This window comes from Solanum dulcamara, chromosome 4, assembly GCF_947179165.1.
Source record: "Solanum dulcamara chromosome 4, daSolDulc1.2, whole genome shotgun sequence".
Taxonomy (NCBI): Eukaryota; Viridiplantae; Streptophyta; class Magnoliopsida; order Solanales; family Solanaceae; genus Solanum; species Solanum dulcamara.
Window position 1 is genome coordinate 67200276 of NC_077240.1, and position 17071 is coordinate 67217346.

General features: G+C 31.6%; 1 protein-coding gene across 3 annotated transcripts in view; it reads right to left on the reverse strand.

Moving 5' to 3' along the window:
• Positions 1-1932: 1932 nt before the first annotated feature.
• The window catches only part of LOC129887508 (G-type lectin S-receptor-like serine/threonine-protein kinase LECRK3), a 31013-nt gene continuing 15874 nt past the window's right edge, over positions 1933-17071 (reverse strand). The window contains exon 2 of one of the 3 annotated variants that reach the window (XM_055962624.1): positions 1933-3223. In XM_055962624.1, coding sequence (XP_055818599.1) covers positions 2008-3135 — 1128 coding nt within the window. In that variant the 5' untranslated portion in view covers positions 3136-3223 and the 3' untranslated portion in view covers positions 1933-2007. Of the gene's footprint in view, positions 3638-17071 lie in introns of those variants that run through there. The other 2 variants (XM_055962623.1, XM_055962622.1) reach the window with 2 other exon arrangements.

Below are 17071 nucleotides of genomic sequence, written 5' to 3' on the forward strand. Positions count from 1 at the left end.
GTATTGAGAAAAATAAATTTGATCATCAAAATAAAAAATTTAAATTAGCCGTGAATAAAAAAAGTCAAAAAATAAATTATGTGTGAGAAAGATCAAATATACCCCTATATGTATTATTTTTTAAATAAAATTCTTTAAAAATAATTTAAAATTAATTGTTTTACTTCCATTAGAAGAAAAAGGTATATGTGAGTCATTTGTGTAACAATATAATATATATAAGACACTTTCATAACAAGGGATATATCAATTCTAAATGATAAAATTGAAGGTATATCAGAATTTTTTTCCTAATTGAAATTAAGAAACAACAAGTAATACCAAACACTAAACGTTAAAAATTTTGAAATCAATTGAAGTTTTGGTGTTAGATCGTTCAAACAATATTAGTTGTCCTGATATTGAAAAATTTAAAAGCGATTAACATTTAATTTTACATTAATTATTTTCTGTTTTGGTCATGATAAAACAACCAAAGCGACGGCCAACAAATCATTTATCAAAAAACCAGGTGAGACACGAGACACAATAGACAATAACGTATTTGAGATACAATATTTATTTATATTATTTAAATATATATTAACATTTATTTTAATATTAATTACTATACTTTAATAATTTTATTATTTTTATATATAATAATTTTATTAATTGACGTGATACAACGTGCAAAGTACGTACTCTAAACTAGTACTATATTAAAAGTATGAAGACCCTTAAAATATTGATTGAACGTTTTGCCCTTTATTAAAAGACTTCGTTTTAGAAAAAATTGTCTTTTCACATTATAGTTTTATTAAATATTAACTATTATAAAAATTAAATGGAGAAGTTTTCTTATCATATTATGATTAAATTTCTATACAGAGAATCTTTTTTCTAATTAAAATAGACTTGATCTCAAAAATATAATCAAATAACTTTCAAAATAATAGGCAAAAAAGAATTTTTAAAAAAGCTTAAGAAAAGAATCAAAAAAATAGGCCACAAAATAGACAAAAAAAAAAACCCCGTTCAAAATTTTTTTTTTAAAAAAAACGTCAAAAACAGTATAACCAAAAAAATCATAAAAAATAGGTAAAAGATTTCTACTCCTAATACTTGGTACTAAGGTGTTTTTAAAAAGCTGAGAAAAGGGTCCAAAAAAACAGGTCACGAAATAGGCAAAAAAAGGTTTTTAAAAAAAAGTCAAAACAAATATAGCCAAAAAAAATCTTTAAAAAAAGGTAAATTTTCTACTCCTAATATTTGGTACTAAAATTATAATTCTTAAATCTTTTCAAATTAATATTAAAAGTCCTAACATTTAAATCTTTTTTTTTATTTGAAAAATGTGAGAATTTTAATTATATATCTCATAATAAATATATATATCGTCTTAGATTGTCATTTAGATTTATGATTCTTTAACTCCTTTATTTAAGATTCTTGACTTCTGGATTAGGATAGCAAAACTGCCGTAGATTTAGTTTCAACCCAAGTCAAACTTATTTATAAAATGTCATGTAAATCTTTTAAATCAAAATTATAAAATTATTACTTTTCTCTCTGATTTTCATTGTATAATAATCAAGGTTCCTATTTTTTCTGTAAAATCTAATTTATTGCTTTTGTTTTTACAGCATATTGTCATCTCAAACAAATATGAATTTTACTAAGTTTTTATTAGGTTTTATTTTTATTTGATTATTATCTATCGAAAACAATCTTTTATTTCATGAAAATAATAATAGTAAATTAGGAATAAGTTCTGCATATACGTAGGTTATTATTGTTGTTGCAAATATTATATATACTTCTAAGCTGTTATAGTGGCTAAAATTTTTCTTAGAAGTCGACTTGTTCATTCATCAACATCGAAAATGTTGGCATCTCGTGTGTTTTGGATGGAAATACTTATAACAAACGCCTATAAAATTTTGTACTTAATAATATAATAATTTATTTTTATATATTTATTATTAATTAACGCGATTGACTAGTTATATTAAATTTAAAAAGCTCTTATGTTGAAACTTTCCTTATTTTAAGGAAAGCTTTCACATTCAAAGAGGTATCTACTCTCCCATTTGACAATGGTAGTTTCTTCTTCCAGCAACTATTGCTTCTATAAATAGTAACAGCACAAAAACAATCTTCTAAACAAGCCTTCTTGCATTCTTCTTCAGCAGAAGGATGAATCCTCTCGAAATCTGATAATGGCCAATCAATATCCGTCACCACATCAAAATCATATAAATCTTCAGGATTCCCCGGTCCAAGTTCATCACAACTTGGAATAAATTTTGGTTTGCAACTCCCATACTTATTATTCGGATCAATCAACGAATACCCTTTTGGACAATCACAATATGGCCTCTGATTTTCACCTAGATGGCACACATTATTAAAACCACAAGCTCCACTTTCAGTTTCTTCAAGAATTGCTAGACATATGTTATCAGGCAGAGACCAAAGAGTAGTCCACCTTTGGTTCCCCGTCGACGTACTCTTGGGATGATAATAATGAGTTAAAACACCATCAAAATCCAGACTTATCCTGTGATAATTTTCTGAAACTGAAGGGACATTGGGAGGTGTCAGCACAAGTCTTTGATTGTTCCTTTTTAATATATAAACTGAACCAAACTCATCGAAGATCAATCGATAACCGGAATTGGCTTCATCTCCGGGAGCAGAAGTATGACTGTTGTAATACTCAGTATCATAATCGAAATTCGTTGGCTTGGATTGAGTAACAAGCACCAAATTCCCATTACTCAGCATACGAAGATAGAATCTACCAGGAACAAACAAAGACTCCAATTTTCGAGCTACCAGCTTATTGTCAATCTCTAGCATTTGAGTAGGCATAAGGGTATCAGTTGGATGTCGAAAACTTTCCCATAAAACTGAAGAATCAACACCAACAAGAACAAAGTTTCCTGTATCATTCATGACAGCATAAGCAACATTAGCTACAATTGGACTAGCGCTCCAAATGATCATTTTACCCTGAGAATCGCGAAGAATTAGTCCATTTTGAGGATTTAACTCCGCGATTGAGCCTCGTGGCACCGGATGACCATCATTTGCATACCAAACTATGGTGGCATCTTGTATTTTGGCATAGTATATGCAAAGCAAGAACATGTTTTGACCTTGAATTTGCTTGAAACCAAATGCAAAATCTCCAGATTGAGAAAGCCATGGGGTGGTTTCTTCATTTGCAGTGAGAGAGCTGCCTAATGGTATAGTAAACTTAGTTTGTGCTATAATATGCAGGGGAAAGATTAGAAGAACAAGCACCAGAGGATATCTTGTGGAGTATGCCATTTCAAATATCAAAACTATTGTATATAAATATGAGTTTTATCATTTATCATTTATACACCAATATCACATAAAAGATGGATAATATTTCATAATAAATGAAATTAATAATTTTGAAAATAAGACATGTTATCTGTCACTGTGGAAAATAGTCTTACCAATTATTCAAATTTTGTGTGATTTGTACTTCTTTGACTTTCATAAGCCTTTGATAATTGAAATGAATACAGAGAGTTCCACATGCCAGGAGATTTGATCATTAAAAGAAACTAGAGACAGTACATGAAAGATGAATTTCATAGATTATAAATTCATGCATCTAATTCAAATCTTGACCATATAAGAACTGTAATAATAGGAATGATCAATGTCTAGAAGAAAGAACATTAACATATATACACATGTATTAACACTGTAACCCAACAATTAATGAAAATGGTGTAAATTAAAATATTTCTTCCCTTATATATATATATATATATATATATTTGGTTTTCACATGATGTTCGATATCCACATTAGAGTCCGATTAAATCTAAATTGTTAAAAATAAATGATTTAAATATTTATTATCTTAGAGAATAAAGATAACTTTAATTATATTATAATTGTCATGGTTATTGTAACTCTAACAAATATGCAGACAAATTATAATGAGAAGAAAGGTAAAATATTAGTGAATTGAGACTAAGTTCCTATTTGGCATTGCTCTTGGAAAGCCAAAAACATTTATTTTAAGAGAAAAAAATATTTTTTTAAAAAATTAAGGTGTTTGGCTAATCAGTAAAATTATTTTTAAATGAAAGCACAAGCATTGTTTTTGATTTTGGGAAGAAGCTAAAAAATTTCGCTTTGTAGAAGCAGAATTTTTTTTTTCAAATCCAAAATATCTCTGTCATATATATATATATATATATACACCAATATATCTCTTATATTTATTTATATTTGTGATAAATTTTCGTAGGTAGTGATTTAATTTTGGAATGATTTTTAAATTTATTTTGCTTGATAATTTTAATTATATAATCATCATGTTAATATTATCAATTTTTAATTTATTTTTTATTTATCTATATATAATATTAATTGAAGATTTGAATATGTATATTTTAATTTAATAAAAATAAAAACTATTAAAAATTTTATAATAGATATTTAAAATAATTTCTCTTTATAAAATATTCTTAATATTAAAAGTGCATTGATACCTATTCTTTTTTATAATTTGACTAGCAAAAGCAATTTTAAAAAAAATTAGTCAAATATAATATGCTTATCAAAAGCATTTTTCAAATGAAATTAGCCAAACACAAAATGTTTTTTTTTTTCAAAATCACTTTTTTTAAAAGCTATTTAAAAAAATATCTCTAACAATAAATATTTTTAGAAGAAAAATATCAAACAGACTCTAAAGAATAAATAAGAATAATTTGAGTAAATTATTTTCTTAGTTAATATTTTCTTTATGGATCAAACATGACAAACAAGATAGATGGAACGGAGTAAAAATTGGCATTTAATTACAGTTAGGGGAAAGATTGGCATTTAATTACAGTTAGGGGTGTTTATAGTTTGGATAAAAATCAATTCAAATTGAATTAAATCTATGAATTAACTTATTTTGATTTGATTTGGTTTTACATTTTTTAAAAATGATAATATTTAATTTGATTTTGATTTTTCTCAAAAAATCCAAAAAAATAATCGAACCTACAAATTATATATATAATTTTTATAATTATATATTCAAAATACATTATATTTTTGAACAATTTTAAGTATTATATATATATATATATATATGTTTTCATGAAAATTTATTTAACCAAATCAAAAAAAGGCCAAAATAAAAGTTAACAAAAAGGGCCAGCTTTTTTATAATTATATATACATATTGGATTAACAGACAATGGTGCTATTTGCTAAAGATGAATGGTGTTTTGTGAGTTTAAATGACACTACGAAGTTAAACATAGTTAGAATTTTGGTATAAAAACAAGAATTATAAGATTCAAAATGCCACGAAGACAATTCATTTCTTTTTGAATGAATTGTTGTATTTTTTTTATAAAAAATTAAATTATTTTTTTATTTTTATATATGATTAATAACTGAACAACTGAACGTAGGTCCTTGAACGATGGCCCTTATAGTCTAGTCTATTCAGAGGTTCAGTTTTCTTACTTGATAATGTTTGCATGAAAAAAAGCCTCGGAAGGCTAATAGACGAATACCAACTCAGTCCACTCCTATTGCAAAGGAATCTCGAAACCGATTAAATTAATTTGATTTAGATTTAATAATTTAATAACAGAGTAAATTGCTTTAGTTTTAATTTTGATCAATAGCCAACTTAAATTGACCCCGAAAGACCTCTAATTATAGTAAACAACTCCTATCAATGAGAAGCTTTCACTCACTCGGAGTTTGGCCATGAAAAGTTTCAACTTTTTTTCGGAGTTCAACTCCATAAATGTATTTGATCATAAAATTCTGTTAAAATTTTCAAGAATTTGAAAAGTAACAAAAAAAAATTTCACTTCAAATTATCTAAAAAAAATAAAAAATAACACAAAGTTATATTCATGACCTAATAGATTTCTAATTTTCAAATGATATGCGGAATTAGGAAAGAGTCACATCAAAAGAATAAGGACCACACGTTACGTATAATTAAAATAAGTTGAAATTCTGACAACTTATAGCCGATATAATTGACTTGGTTGACTTATATCTCTACGGTTGAAATGACGCAAACCATTTTCAAACTATATTTTTCGATAGGTACGAAAATTATTGTTTTTTCATAATAACTTCAGCAATTCAGATAGTATTTAGTGAAATTTTGATCATTAGAAATTATAGTAATATCTAAGTATTGACTGGAGTGGTGATGTGAAGTTGGTGATATTGATGGGAAGAAAAATGACTTTAGGGCATAGTAAATTAAAAGTTATCTTTATCATTTTGATGAAAATAAATTTTCTGATAATTAAATACTAAAATGACTTTAATAAGGTAACAAATGTGATGGCTACTGGAAATCTGAGATTAAATATTACTGTAAACAACAAATTTTTGAGTCGAAATAAATAAATAGTCAAGACCGAAAAATTGGAGTAACAAAGTGTAATATTTGATTTCAAAATGTAGTGCGTGTTACAATCTCTATGATAATCCTCTGATTCTTCAATTAATATGTAATATATTGAACTTGAATTTGATTTAGAATCAAGGGTTTGAATAGCTTGATCTTGAATCTTCATTTTCAAATTTGAATTTGAATTATTCGTCACGAACACTTGTACGGTTATGACGAATAATAAATATGAACAAGTAACTTGATCTCAAACTTTTTGATATTTGCCTTCGTTCTTGATCTTGAACTTGAACTTGAATTTGATACTTGAACTTTGTAGCTTTGTAGAGAATTTGCGGCCTTTGATCCACGAATTCTCTTCTTGCTTCTTGTTCTTCAAAACCCCTCCCCTTCTGAGAATAATAAGAACCCCTATTTATAGTTGTAGGGAGTGGTATGCTTGTGTGATTTGATTGGTCTGTTTGAACTGACCAATCAGATGCCTTTGGTTAAAAGCTTCAATTTGATTGGTCATAACATGTCACATATACACGTGACATGATTTTAGTGGTGTATTTAATTTGACTTGAATTGCCACATAATTTTGACATGTGACATGATTTTAGTGGCTTATTTAATTTGACTTGGATTGCCACATAACTTTGACACGTGACATGATTTTAATGACTTATTTAATTTGACCTGGATTGCAACCTACCTTTGGCACATGACATGATTTTAGTGGCTTATTTAATTTGACTTGGATTGCCACAAACATGATTTTAGTGGCTTATTTAATTTGACTTGAATTGCCACATAACTTTGACACGTAACATAATTTTAGTGGCTTAATTAATTTAACTTGGATTGCCACATTATTTAGACTTTTCTTAAATTTTACATAGTCCAAATTAATTTACGAATTTAAATCCAATATAATTTTAATGTTTACAAATGTCCTATACTTCAACTCTTGTCAAAGTATTTTATTTGTTGAAGCTGGGCTTGAAGCACCTAGTAAAAATATCCTCCAACTTGTAGTAGAACTTTTTTGGTTGCTACGTTTTTGATGGAGAATTACAATTACCAAAGAAAGTTATCATCTTGTTAAAGTAATTGTATCTACATTTTGAAGAAGAAGACAGATATATAATTTTTTTGCACCACGTGGAACATATTAATACATGACAAAGTGCCAATTGGAGTGGCTTGGATCTCACGTTCCAAGAATAATATGACAACATATATTTAACATTTACATAGATTAGTCAACTTTTGGTTCGCACCAAACATCAAACACATTTACAATTTGAAGCTATTTAGGACACTTGATATGCTTATTAAGAATATCCATTTATTGTTGGAAATAAAGAGTACTACCGCCTCAATAGGTCAAGTTCAACTGGAAGACTGACAAAATTTATGAAAACTTCTAGGTTTTTAGTAGAAAAATAATTTTCCTCGTCCTTATCCCAAAAATATGCAACCTATCAAAGTTGAATTTGTTTTGGACTAGGCTACTAGTGTCCTCTCTAAACCCCTCTATAAATAGCAGCTCATCACATTGAGCATAAGAGAATCTACTGAAAGAGGAGAACTATAGCAATCACAAGGTGAACATATGAAAACAAATTCTACGTCTTTCTACCTTGTTCATATTTTTTTTTAGGTTTTCCTTCCTTGTTCACATTATTTTTTATTCTACTGACACCATCACATCATTATATATATATATATATGTAATCCAAGTGATGTTGTAAACAACTTTTGAAAGAGTGAAACATAATTTTTCATAGGAATTAATAGCCATTTTTGTTGACTTTGTAGCAATGCATTATTTTATTTTATTTTTTTTAAAAAAACAAATTCCAGCATGCATGCTTATTTGTCTTAGATGAATTGCCAACTAAAATAAATAGTTTTTAATTCATATGCACTTATTTTCTTTACGGCCAAGTTCCTTTTGTTTTTTCTAGGTCATAGGTCTAATTTTTTTTCTTTTAATTTTTCAAGTGAAAATAAAATAAAATAATATTTCTTCTTATCCAGCGAATCTTTATATCATTTGAACCAAAGGTGTTGCATTATTATAAATAATTTTACATTATTTTTGGCAAAGACTTTACACCGTTTGATCCGAAGGTGCCGCATTGTTCGAGCCAAAAACTTTACACTATCTAAAACAAATACTTTACATGATTTGTGGCAAAAACTTTACATTGTCTGAGTCAAAAGACATCACATAGTCCAAATCAAAGACTTTACACCATCTAAGGTAAAGATTTTACATGATTTGTGGCAAAGACTTTACACAGTCTAAGGCAAAAATTTTACATAATTTATGGCAAAGACTTTACACCGTCTGAGTCAAAGGCATCCCATAGTCCAAACCAAAGACTTTACACCATCTAAGGCAAAGACTTTACATGATTTGTGGCAAAGACTTTACACCATCTAAGTCAAAGGCATCGCATAGTTCAAGCCAAAGACTTTACACTGTCTAAGACAAAGACTTTACATGATTTGTGGCAAAAACTTTACACTGTCTAAGTCAAAGACATCTTATAGTCCAAGCCAAAGACATTATACCATCTAAGGCAAAGACTTTAGGAGATTTGTAAAGACTTTCCACCATCTAGATTAGGCATAGTTCTTGCTCAAAGAACATAATCGTTCATTATTGAGATTCATGACCATGATTATTGAATTACTAATTTAAGAGCTAATAAAATATCTTTTTTTCCTTTTTTTCCCAAATTGAATCATGGTTTACTTTAGAGATTTGACTTTCTCTTATTCAGAGTTATGATACCTTGTGATATCATATCATAAGGACAGTGAGGTGGAGACCAAATTGCTTGTAAGTACGCCATTAGCTGGCCAATATGTTGCTCTATGGCCATCTTTGGAGGAACTTTCTGGTTTAGATAATTGGACTATTGAATATAACAACCGTCCTCCTAAGATGTGGGTACTTTGCACTCCTAATCATCATACAAAAAATATTGCAACTTCTTTATCATGTTTGGGGAGACGAATCATAAATGAAGAGATTCGATGGGATGACACTTTAACACTTAATGGAGAGTTTCACTATATTCCAGGCTATTGGGAGTGGGATGAAGATATCCTTAGTAGGAATCGCTAGACTTTGAAGGATGCAAAAATATATGATGTTGTGTATGATTCACTTTTTACTTATGATCGTAACACTAACATCTTGCAAGCCTTCTGCGAAGCTTGGTGTCCTGTTACAAATATACTGCTTACCTCAATCGAAGAACTATCTATATCACTTTGGAATTTACACGTGATTGGTGGTTTACCCATAACAGGAAGTCTTTACGAGAAAGTCATACCAAATGTTGCAGAACTTTTAGGCATATTTGATAAGGGAAAAATGTTTCTCCTTCACTCTTGTGAGCATCTATTTGATGCCTTTCATCGGATCCGAGTAGAGAATAATCATGACCCGAATGTTTCTGTGGAAAGATGGGTAGAATTTTGGTGTAAGAAAGATACAAAATATGGACAACCCCCACTAAGAAGAGAAAAAAAGTCCGCCCGTCTCAAGTCATCGTATAACCCAACTGGCGTAATTGGTGAGTCTATTAATTGGTCTCCTGCTGAAAAAGCTTTGTTTCACAAGTTAGAAGTTAAGAGTCACAAGAAAAATGAAACATACTTGGTATCCTTTTTATCTTGTTGGTTGTGCGTATTTGTGCTTCTTACGAATTTGACTTTATTCGTTCGGGCGTCTTCAGAATCGCATGTCATTTAGCATATGGACGAAGAGTTAGCCTTGCAGTTCCAGTCTTAGCCAGCATTTACGAAGGTCTAAATACAATTTCAAGATTCTCACGACTTGATCTAGTCCAAATTTGTTTTTCAATTCATTACATGTATGGTTGGTCGTCCTATTACTTCAAAACTCATTACCCATTAGAAGGTGGATCAGCTGATCCTCTTATAGCTTCCTTTTTTGGTGAAGGTGTTGTCAGGTATTTTGAAAAAGAGGATACAAGAAAGCATATACATTGAGGGGGAACCATTGTCTGGGATGAAACATTGATCAAAATGCCTAATGCTCACCACTACCGCGACGACGACACTGAAAAGGAGTTTCAATCAAATTTCTTTATGAGACTTCGGTCAAATTATCTCACTTTAAGGGATGAAAATATATTTATTGTGGAGCCTTATAGTCCCAATAGATTCAGTTGTCAATTTGACTTTTTTCAAGATGTTCCTTAGATCGAGATTTTTGTGAAGCTTCATTAGCCTAGGGTTTAAGGTTTGCACAAATTTATGTGCTGACAAAATCTAGGGCAAGAGCAATATTTTCTCCTAGTGGGTCCAACTTGAAGAAATTCTTTTCGCTCAATTACAAGTCTTGGTGGGAAAAGGTGCATGAAAATTTTCTTGTAAATTATATACAATCCTTGGTGAGTGTTGTTGGTCTGGATACTAATGTTCTTCAAAAGCAAGACGAGGAGGTCTTAATTGTGAGTCAACCTCCTATTTTGAAGTCTAAAGTTGTTGTTCCAGACAAGATCAAAGGATCATCACTTGAAGAAGTTCAAAAAGAAAAGTATTCAACTCAAATTCAACGGACCTCTCACAAGCGGCCATCTCAAGATGAAAGTAGTAGCACCCGTAGTGATCATTGTTGGAAGTAATTGAAACTACCTTCTGACACGCCAAACGATGATAGTTCACATCCGGTAGAGATTTCCGACAACAATGTTAGTTCTTCAAGGACTTTGATAACTATTAAAGAGGTAACGATTTTTTTTCATTCCATGATACCACATGATTCTACTAACTATTATATTTCTTCTTTTATATATATATATATATATATTATTATTATTATTATTTTTATTGCAGGCAAACGATGTTGGCATTTTGGAGACTTCTTACCAAAGTAAGCCACAAGATAGTAATGAATGTGTAGAGGGGCCGACTTCAAGAAAATCAATTTTGTCACCCAAATCAGAGTGAGAGGCTACTTTTATCCCACATGAAAGGACTACATCAAATGTAGAATATCCTCCCCATAAGAAACCGGCGATGTCCGTGTCCATTTTTGACGGAAAGCAAGTCATCTCAAAACTTTGAATGAATTTTTTCGAGGGAGCTTGGAATAAGATTTGTTCTAAACTTGCTGATCTTACTGCAAAACTTGTTTCTTCTCTTAAGGATAAGATCCAAGTAATTCTCAAGGATGTAGATGAAATGGGGGTGGATATTTCTCCTTTGAAGAACTTATTGGAGTCTCTCTTTGAACTTGCCACCTCCTATGACCAAGCAATGATCATCCCTCGCTAATAAAGCCCTGAAAATTGAAAAATCTGATCCATACCTAAATGCCAAGAAACACCTTGATCTTGTATTAAATGAAAAAAAATAAGAAATTCAAAGAATTTTCTGATGTCTGTCAATCCCTTAAGGAGGCAAGAAAAAAGGTAAAGGAGTTAAAAGCCCTCCGAGATGCTGCCAAGAAAGAAGTCGAAGATGTCGAATCTAAAGTCTCAGCAGATGAACAAGAGTACAACAAATGTGTTGATGTTTCTCTAGCTTTGCGAAGACTAGCTTGTTATGAACTATTTTTTTTGGTCCCTTTTTTTAGCATTCTGATTGATAGTTGTCACTCTTTTAGAAATCCTTTTGATTGCATTATATTGCACATTTATTCAAGTATTTCTTTTACGTTTCATATTCAAGAGTTATTTACTCATATTGATGCATTGACGTAATCGCATTAAGGTTGGACTTTCCCTTAAACACCATTGTTTATCACCTTGTGTGTTTTGATAGTACGAGAGATATATCATTATATGAGAGAATCAAAGCCAAGAGAGACTTAATTTATCAGAAACCAAACTTCTTAATCTAAAACATATCCAAAATTTATAGCTCAAGTCTCTCAGGATCATTCTAAACAAACTTCAAAAATGAATTTAACATGCAGAAAAACTGACAGATTTATATTCGCATGATCTTATTAAAAATACTCATATCTCAGTGTAGAGAAGCCGAAAAGGAGATTCATAGAACTACAACATGTACAATATTCACAGCTAATAGCTTTACGAATTTGCACGAATATTTCTTTAAAGTCAATTCAAATTCTGTCTTGATTGGCCTTCTCTAATTCACACGTTATATATGACAATCTATAAGAATATTGTGATGCACAAATAATAGTGTGCCCCATTTCTTTTGAACTTATGAGACTAAACTTAGGATGTAACTCTATGCACCACGAACCTCAGCAAAGAGGGTCAAGAGAGACTGTATTTTTTGGATACTCATGCGACTGAACTCAGAATGTAATTCCAAGCACCTATGTACCTCAGTGAAGAGGATCAAGTCATAACATAGTTCTAAAAGAGTGATTTTTTTGATGTCCTAACTTTTGCCAAGGCCGCCTCTTTCGAGATTTTCAACCTAGCGGATATTGTTTTTGATGTCGTGCACAGTTTATACTCTTGCAGCCTAGGAGTAACATGCAATTTATGCTCATACCTTAAGAAGCGTGTTTCTTTTCTTTAAGGATAGTATCTCTTTATGAACTTTCCATTGATGGGGCCAATGCGCAATCCTTCTGAGTCAACAAGTTTGTAAGGGTCACATGAGTATACTTCTTATACCACATATGGTCCATCCCATTTAGCAGAGACCTTGCTTCTAGAACGACGAGAAGTAATAATGGGCCTTCTTTCAACAAGAACTTGATTACCCACTTGGAAGCATCTAAGACGAACCTTCTTATTAAAAGATCGAGCTAGACAAGCTTGATAACATTCCAGACTTTGTTGGGCCTCTAAATTTTTTTTATCAAGAGCTTCCAATTCTTCAAGGCGTAACCGAGCATTTTCTTCATTAGTGATTCCTTCTTGAATGGCAAGGAGCAATGATGGGATTTGACATTCAAGTGGAAGGATTTCTTCAACTCCATAAACAAGAGAATAGGGAGTCACTTATGTTGGCTTGCAATACGTAGTCCTATATGCCTAAAGAGCCTCTTCCATTCTTTCATGCCAATCTCTCTTAGACTTGGAAACAACTTTCTTTAACAAGTTGCAGAGTGTCTTGTTAAAATCTTCAGCGAGACCATTAGCAGCCACATAATACATAGAGGAATTGAGTTGCTTGAAGCCAAAAAGATCCCATAACTTCGTCAATAACTTGTTATCAAATGGATTGCTATTATCTGTTAATATGTATCGAGGAATACCAAAATGGTGGATAATATTGAATCAAATGAAGCTAGCGACATTCTCTTTCTTCACTTCTCTAAGAGAAACAACTTCTGCCCATTTTGAGAAATAGTCAGTTGCAAACAGGATATACAAATGTCCACCACAGGACTTAGGCAATGGTCCAACAACATCCAAACCCCAGGTTTCAAATGGCCATGAGGTAATAGTTGGGTGCAATACTTATGGGGTTTGATTTATAAAATTCGCATGAAATTGGCAAGCTTTACATCTTCGAACATAATCCAGACAATCTTTCACCATAGTTTGCCAGTAATATTCCATCCTTTTTATGTGAAAATAAAGTTTTGTCCTAAATTGATGCGCTCCACATACTCCAGAATGTGCTTGTTGCATAGCTTGAGTAGATTTATCTGCACCCAAATATCGTAAGAGAACTCCATCGAACAACCGCCTATAAAGTGTATTTTTATAATAAAGACAATGAGGGGCTCGTCGTCGGATTTCTGTCCTTCTTAGAAGATTTTCTGGCAATATTCCATAACACACGTAATCTATTATTGGTTGTCCCCAATCTTCAATTTCAGCCTCTAAAGTAGCAATAACTTGTAGAAATTCTTCTTCATGCTCTTCTGGAGGCGAAGTTATCCATCTTTGGCAAACCACAACTTTTATTTCATCAGGTGATACTAATGCAGAAGTTAAAGATGCCAACACATCAGCCTTCTTATTTTCCTTTCTAGGGACATGTTGAATAGTCACCTCTCTAAGCCATCCTATCATTTTTTGAGCATAATTGTAGTATGGGAGTAACTCAGGTTGTTTTACTTCATAATTACCTGACTTGATTGATCACTAACTTGGAATCCCCAAAAACTTTTAGTTGCAATTGTTTCATATCAACAACCATTTCAAGCCCAAGTAAGAGTGCTTGATATTCGGCAATATTATTGGAGCAGTTTTGTGTTAGAGTGAGGGAGTAGGAAACAACTTCTCCATAGGAAGTGAAAAATACCACTACAGCACCGGCTCCTTCACAATGTGCAGCACCATCAAAATACATCTTCCAAGGTGGCTGAATTTCCACTAACATTACGTCTTCATCAGGTAATTCATTAGATAACTCTCAATCATTCATAATTGGATGATCGACCAAGAAATCTGCTAGCACTTGTCCTTTTACTACCTTCTGAGATATATACACAATTTCAAATTGTTGAAATTGGAGGTACCACCTTGCTAGTCGATCACTTAAGACAGGCTTGGACATGACAAACTTGATAGGATTTGCTTTAGAGATAAGTTGTACAATATGAGCTTGGAAGTAATGCTTCATCTTCTGAATTGAGAATATGAATGCCACAAATAATTTCTCAATAGGTGAATACTTGATCTCATTTTGTGTCATCATCCTACTCAAGTAACATAGGGCATTTTCTTTCCCTTCATCATTTTCTTGTGCGAGAAGTGCTCCTATTGACCTTTCTTGTGCTATAATGTATAAAATCAATGGTTTTTCAGGTATAGGAGCTACAAGTACTGGAGGCTTCATCAGATAATACTTTATATTCTCGAAAGCATTGGTACAAGCTTGGTCCCATTAAAAAAGAACATCTTTCTTCATAAGGTGACTGAATGGTTGACATCTCCCAGCCAGATTTGAGATAAACCTCCTACGGTATGCTAATTTTCCCTGTAAGCTTTTTAATTCATGAATATTTTTTGGCTCAGACATCTTCAAAATAGCATCTATCTTATCTTGATCAATCTCGATTCCTCAATGTCGAACAATAAAATTGAGAAACTTTTTCGAAGTAACTCCAAAGGCACATTTTAAAGGGTTCATTTTGAGTTGGTATCTTCAAAGTCGTTCGAACACCATTCTCAAATCTTGCAAGTGGTCATCACTCTTTCTTGATTTCATCACTAAGTCATCAACATAGCACTCAATATTTTTATGAAGCATGCCATCAAAAATATTTTGCATGGCTCATTGATAAGTAGCCTTAACATTTTTTAAATGAAAAGGCATTACTTTGTAGCAATATATACCTTTAGGAGTGCAAAATGCAGTCAGTTCTTCATCCCTTGGTGCCATGCGAATTTGATTGTATCTAGATGAACCATTCATGAAAGACACTGTCTCGTATACAGTTGTGGCATCAATCATAAGCTCAGGGATTAGAAGAAGAAATTCATCCTTAGGGCATGCATTATTAAGATCTCTAAAGTCAACACAAACTCGGATTTGGCCATCCTTCTTTCTTACAGGTACAATGCTTGAATTCCATGTAGAATATTTGACTTCACAAATGAAATCTGATGAATTTGTTAACTTTAGTTTCGATCAAAGGAACCAGTTCAAGTCTAAAGCGATGTTGAGTTTGTTTAGCAAGATGGTGCTTCATTTCACAACAAGATGATGAACTACAATTTTAGGGTCTAATCTTGGCATTTCTTTGTAACTCCAAGCAAATACATCCCTAAATTCTATAAGCAGCTCAATATATTTCTTCTCTTCATCTTCATCTAGTGAAGCACTTACATATGTAGGCCTTATATCATCATCAACCCCAAGATTTACTTTCTTCAATACATCAATAATATTCTTTACCCCTCCCTCGAGTTAAGGTGGCGTATCTTCAGCATCCTTAGCATCCTTATCTTCTTGAGGATCACCATCATTAAAAGATATGTGATGGAATGCATGGATATCAACAAACTCATCCTCAATTTTTGCATATAGTGAAGTACTTTCCTCGTCACAAATTGTGATGTGATACTTTCTTCATCTTCATCTTGCTCCCTAGTGTGAACTATGGTATGAGCTCTTGCTCTCAGGATATTTCCACATGAAACTACAAGTTTTGTTTCTCGCCTCATTCTAGAAGAAATCAAACTGGGGCAATTCTTGGGTGAATTATGCTCTCGAGCATGTACCCATTCTTCCATTGTTCTATAATTTCCTTAGCGCTTGTTCATTGGTCCCAAATGATCAAAGACTAAAGTTTTTGGGGTTTATTTGATAAGCGATCAAATGCAGAAACATTAGGAGTCATTCCATTAAGTCGATCAAACACATAAGGCTTCTTTTGAGCATCATAGGTTCTTCCAAAGGGGTACTGTAGTTGATGCTCATCCTTTTTATAGAGATTCGAACTGGTAGTAGTTATTTATAACCCAAGCCTTCGCGCGATTGCTTGACAGCATACCCTCTCTCTATCATTATTCTTTGAGTTAGATTTAGGCCATGATTTGCCTTTTCAATAACTTTATTTGGAAGTTTCCCTACTTTAAAAGTTTCATTGGGATTGTACCCTGCTTTCACCAACAACTTATATGTATTTGGGTCAAAACCCTCATTTGTACGCTTTTTATAAAGTGATTCATATGAATCATGATTTGATGGTCTGACAAATCCTTTTATTATTTTTAAAGGTGATTTGAT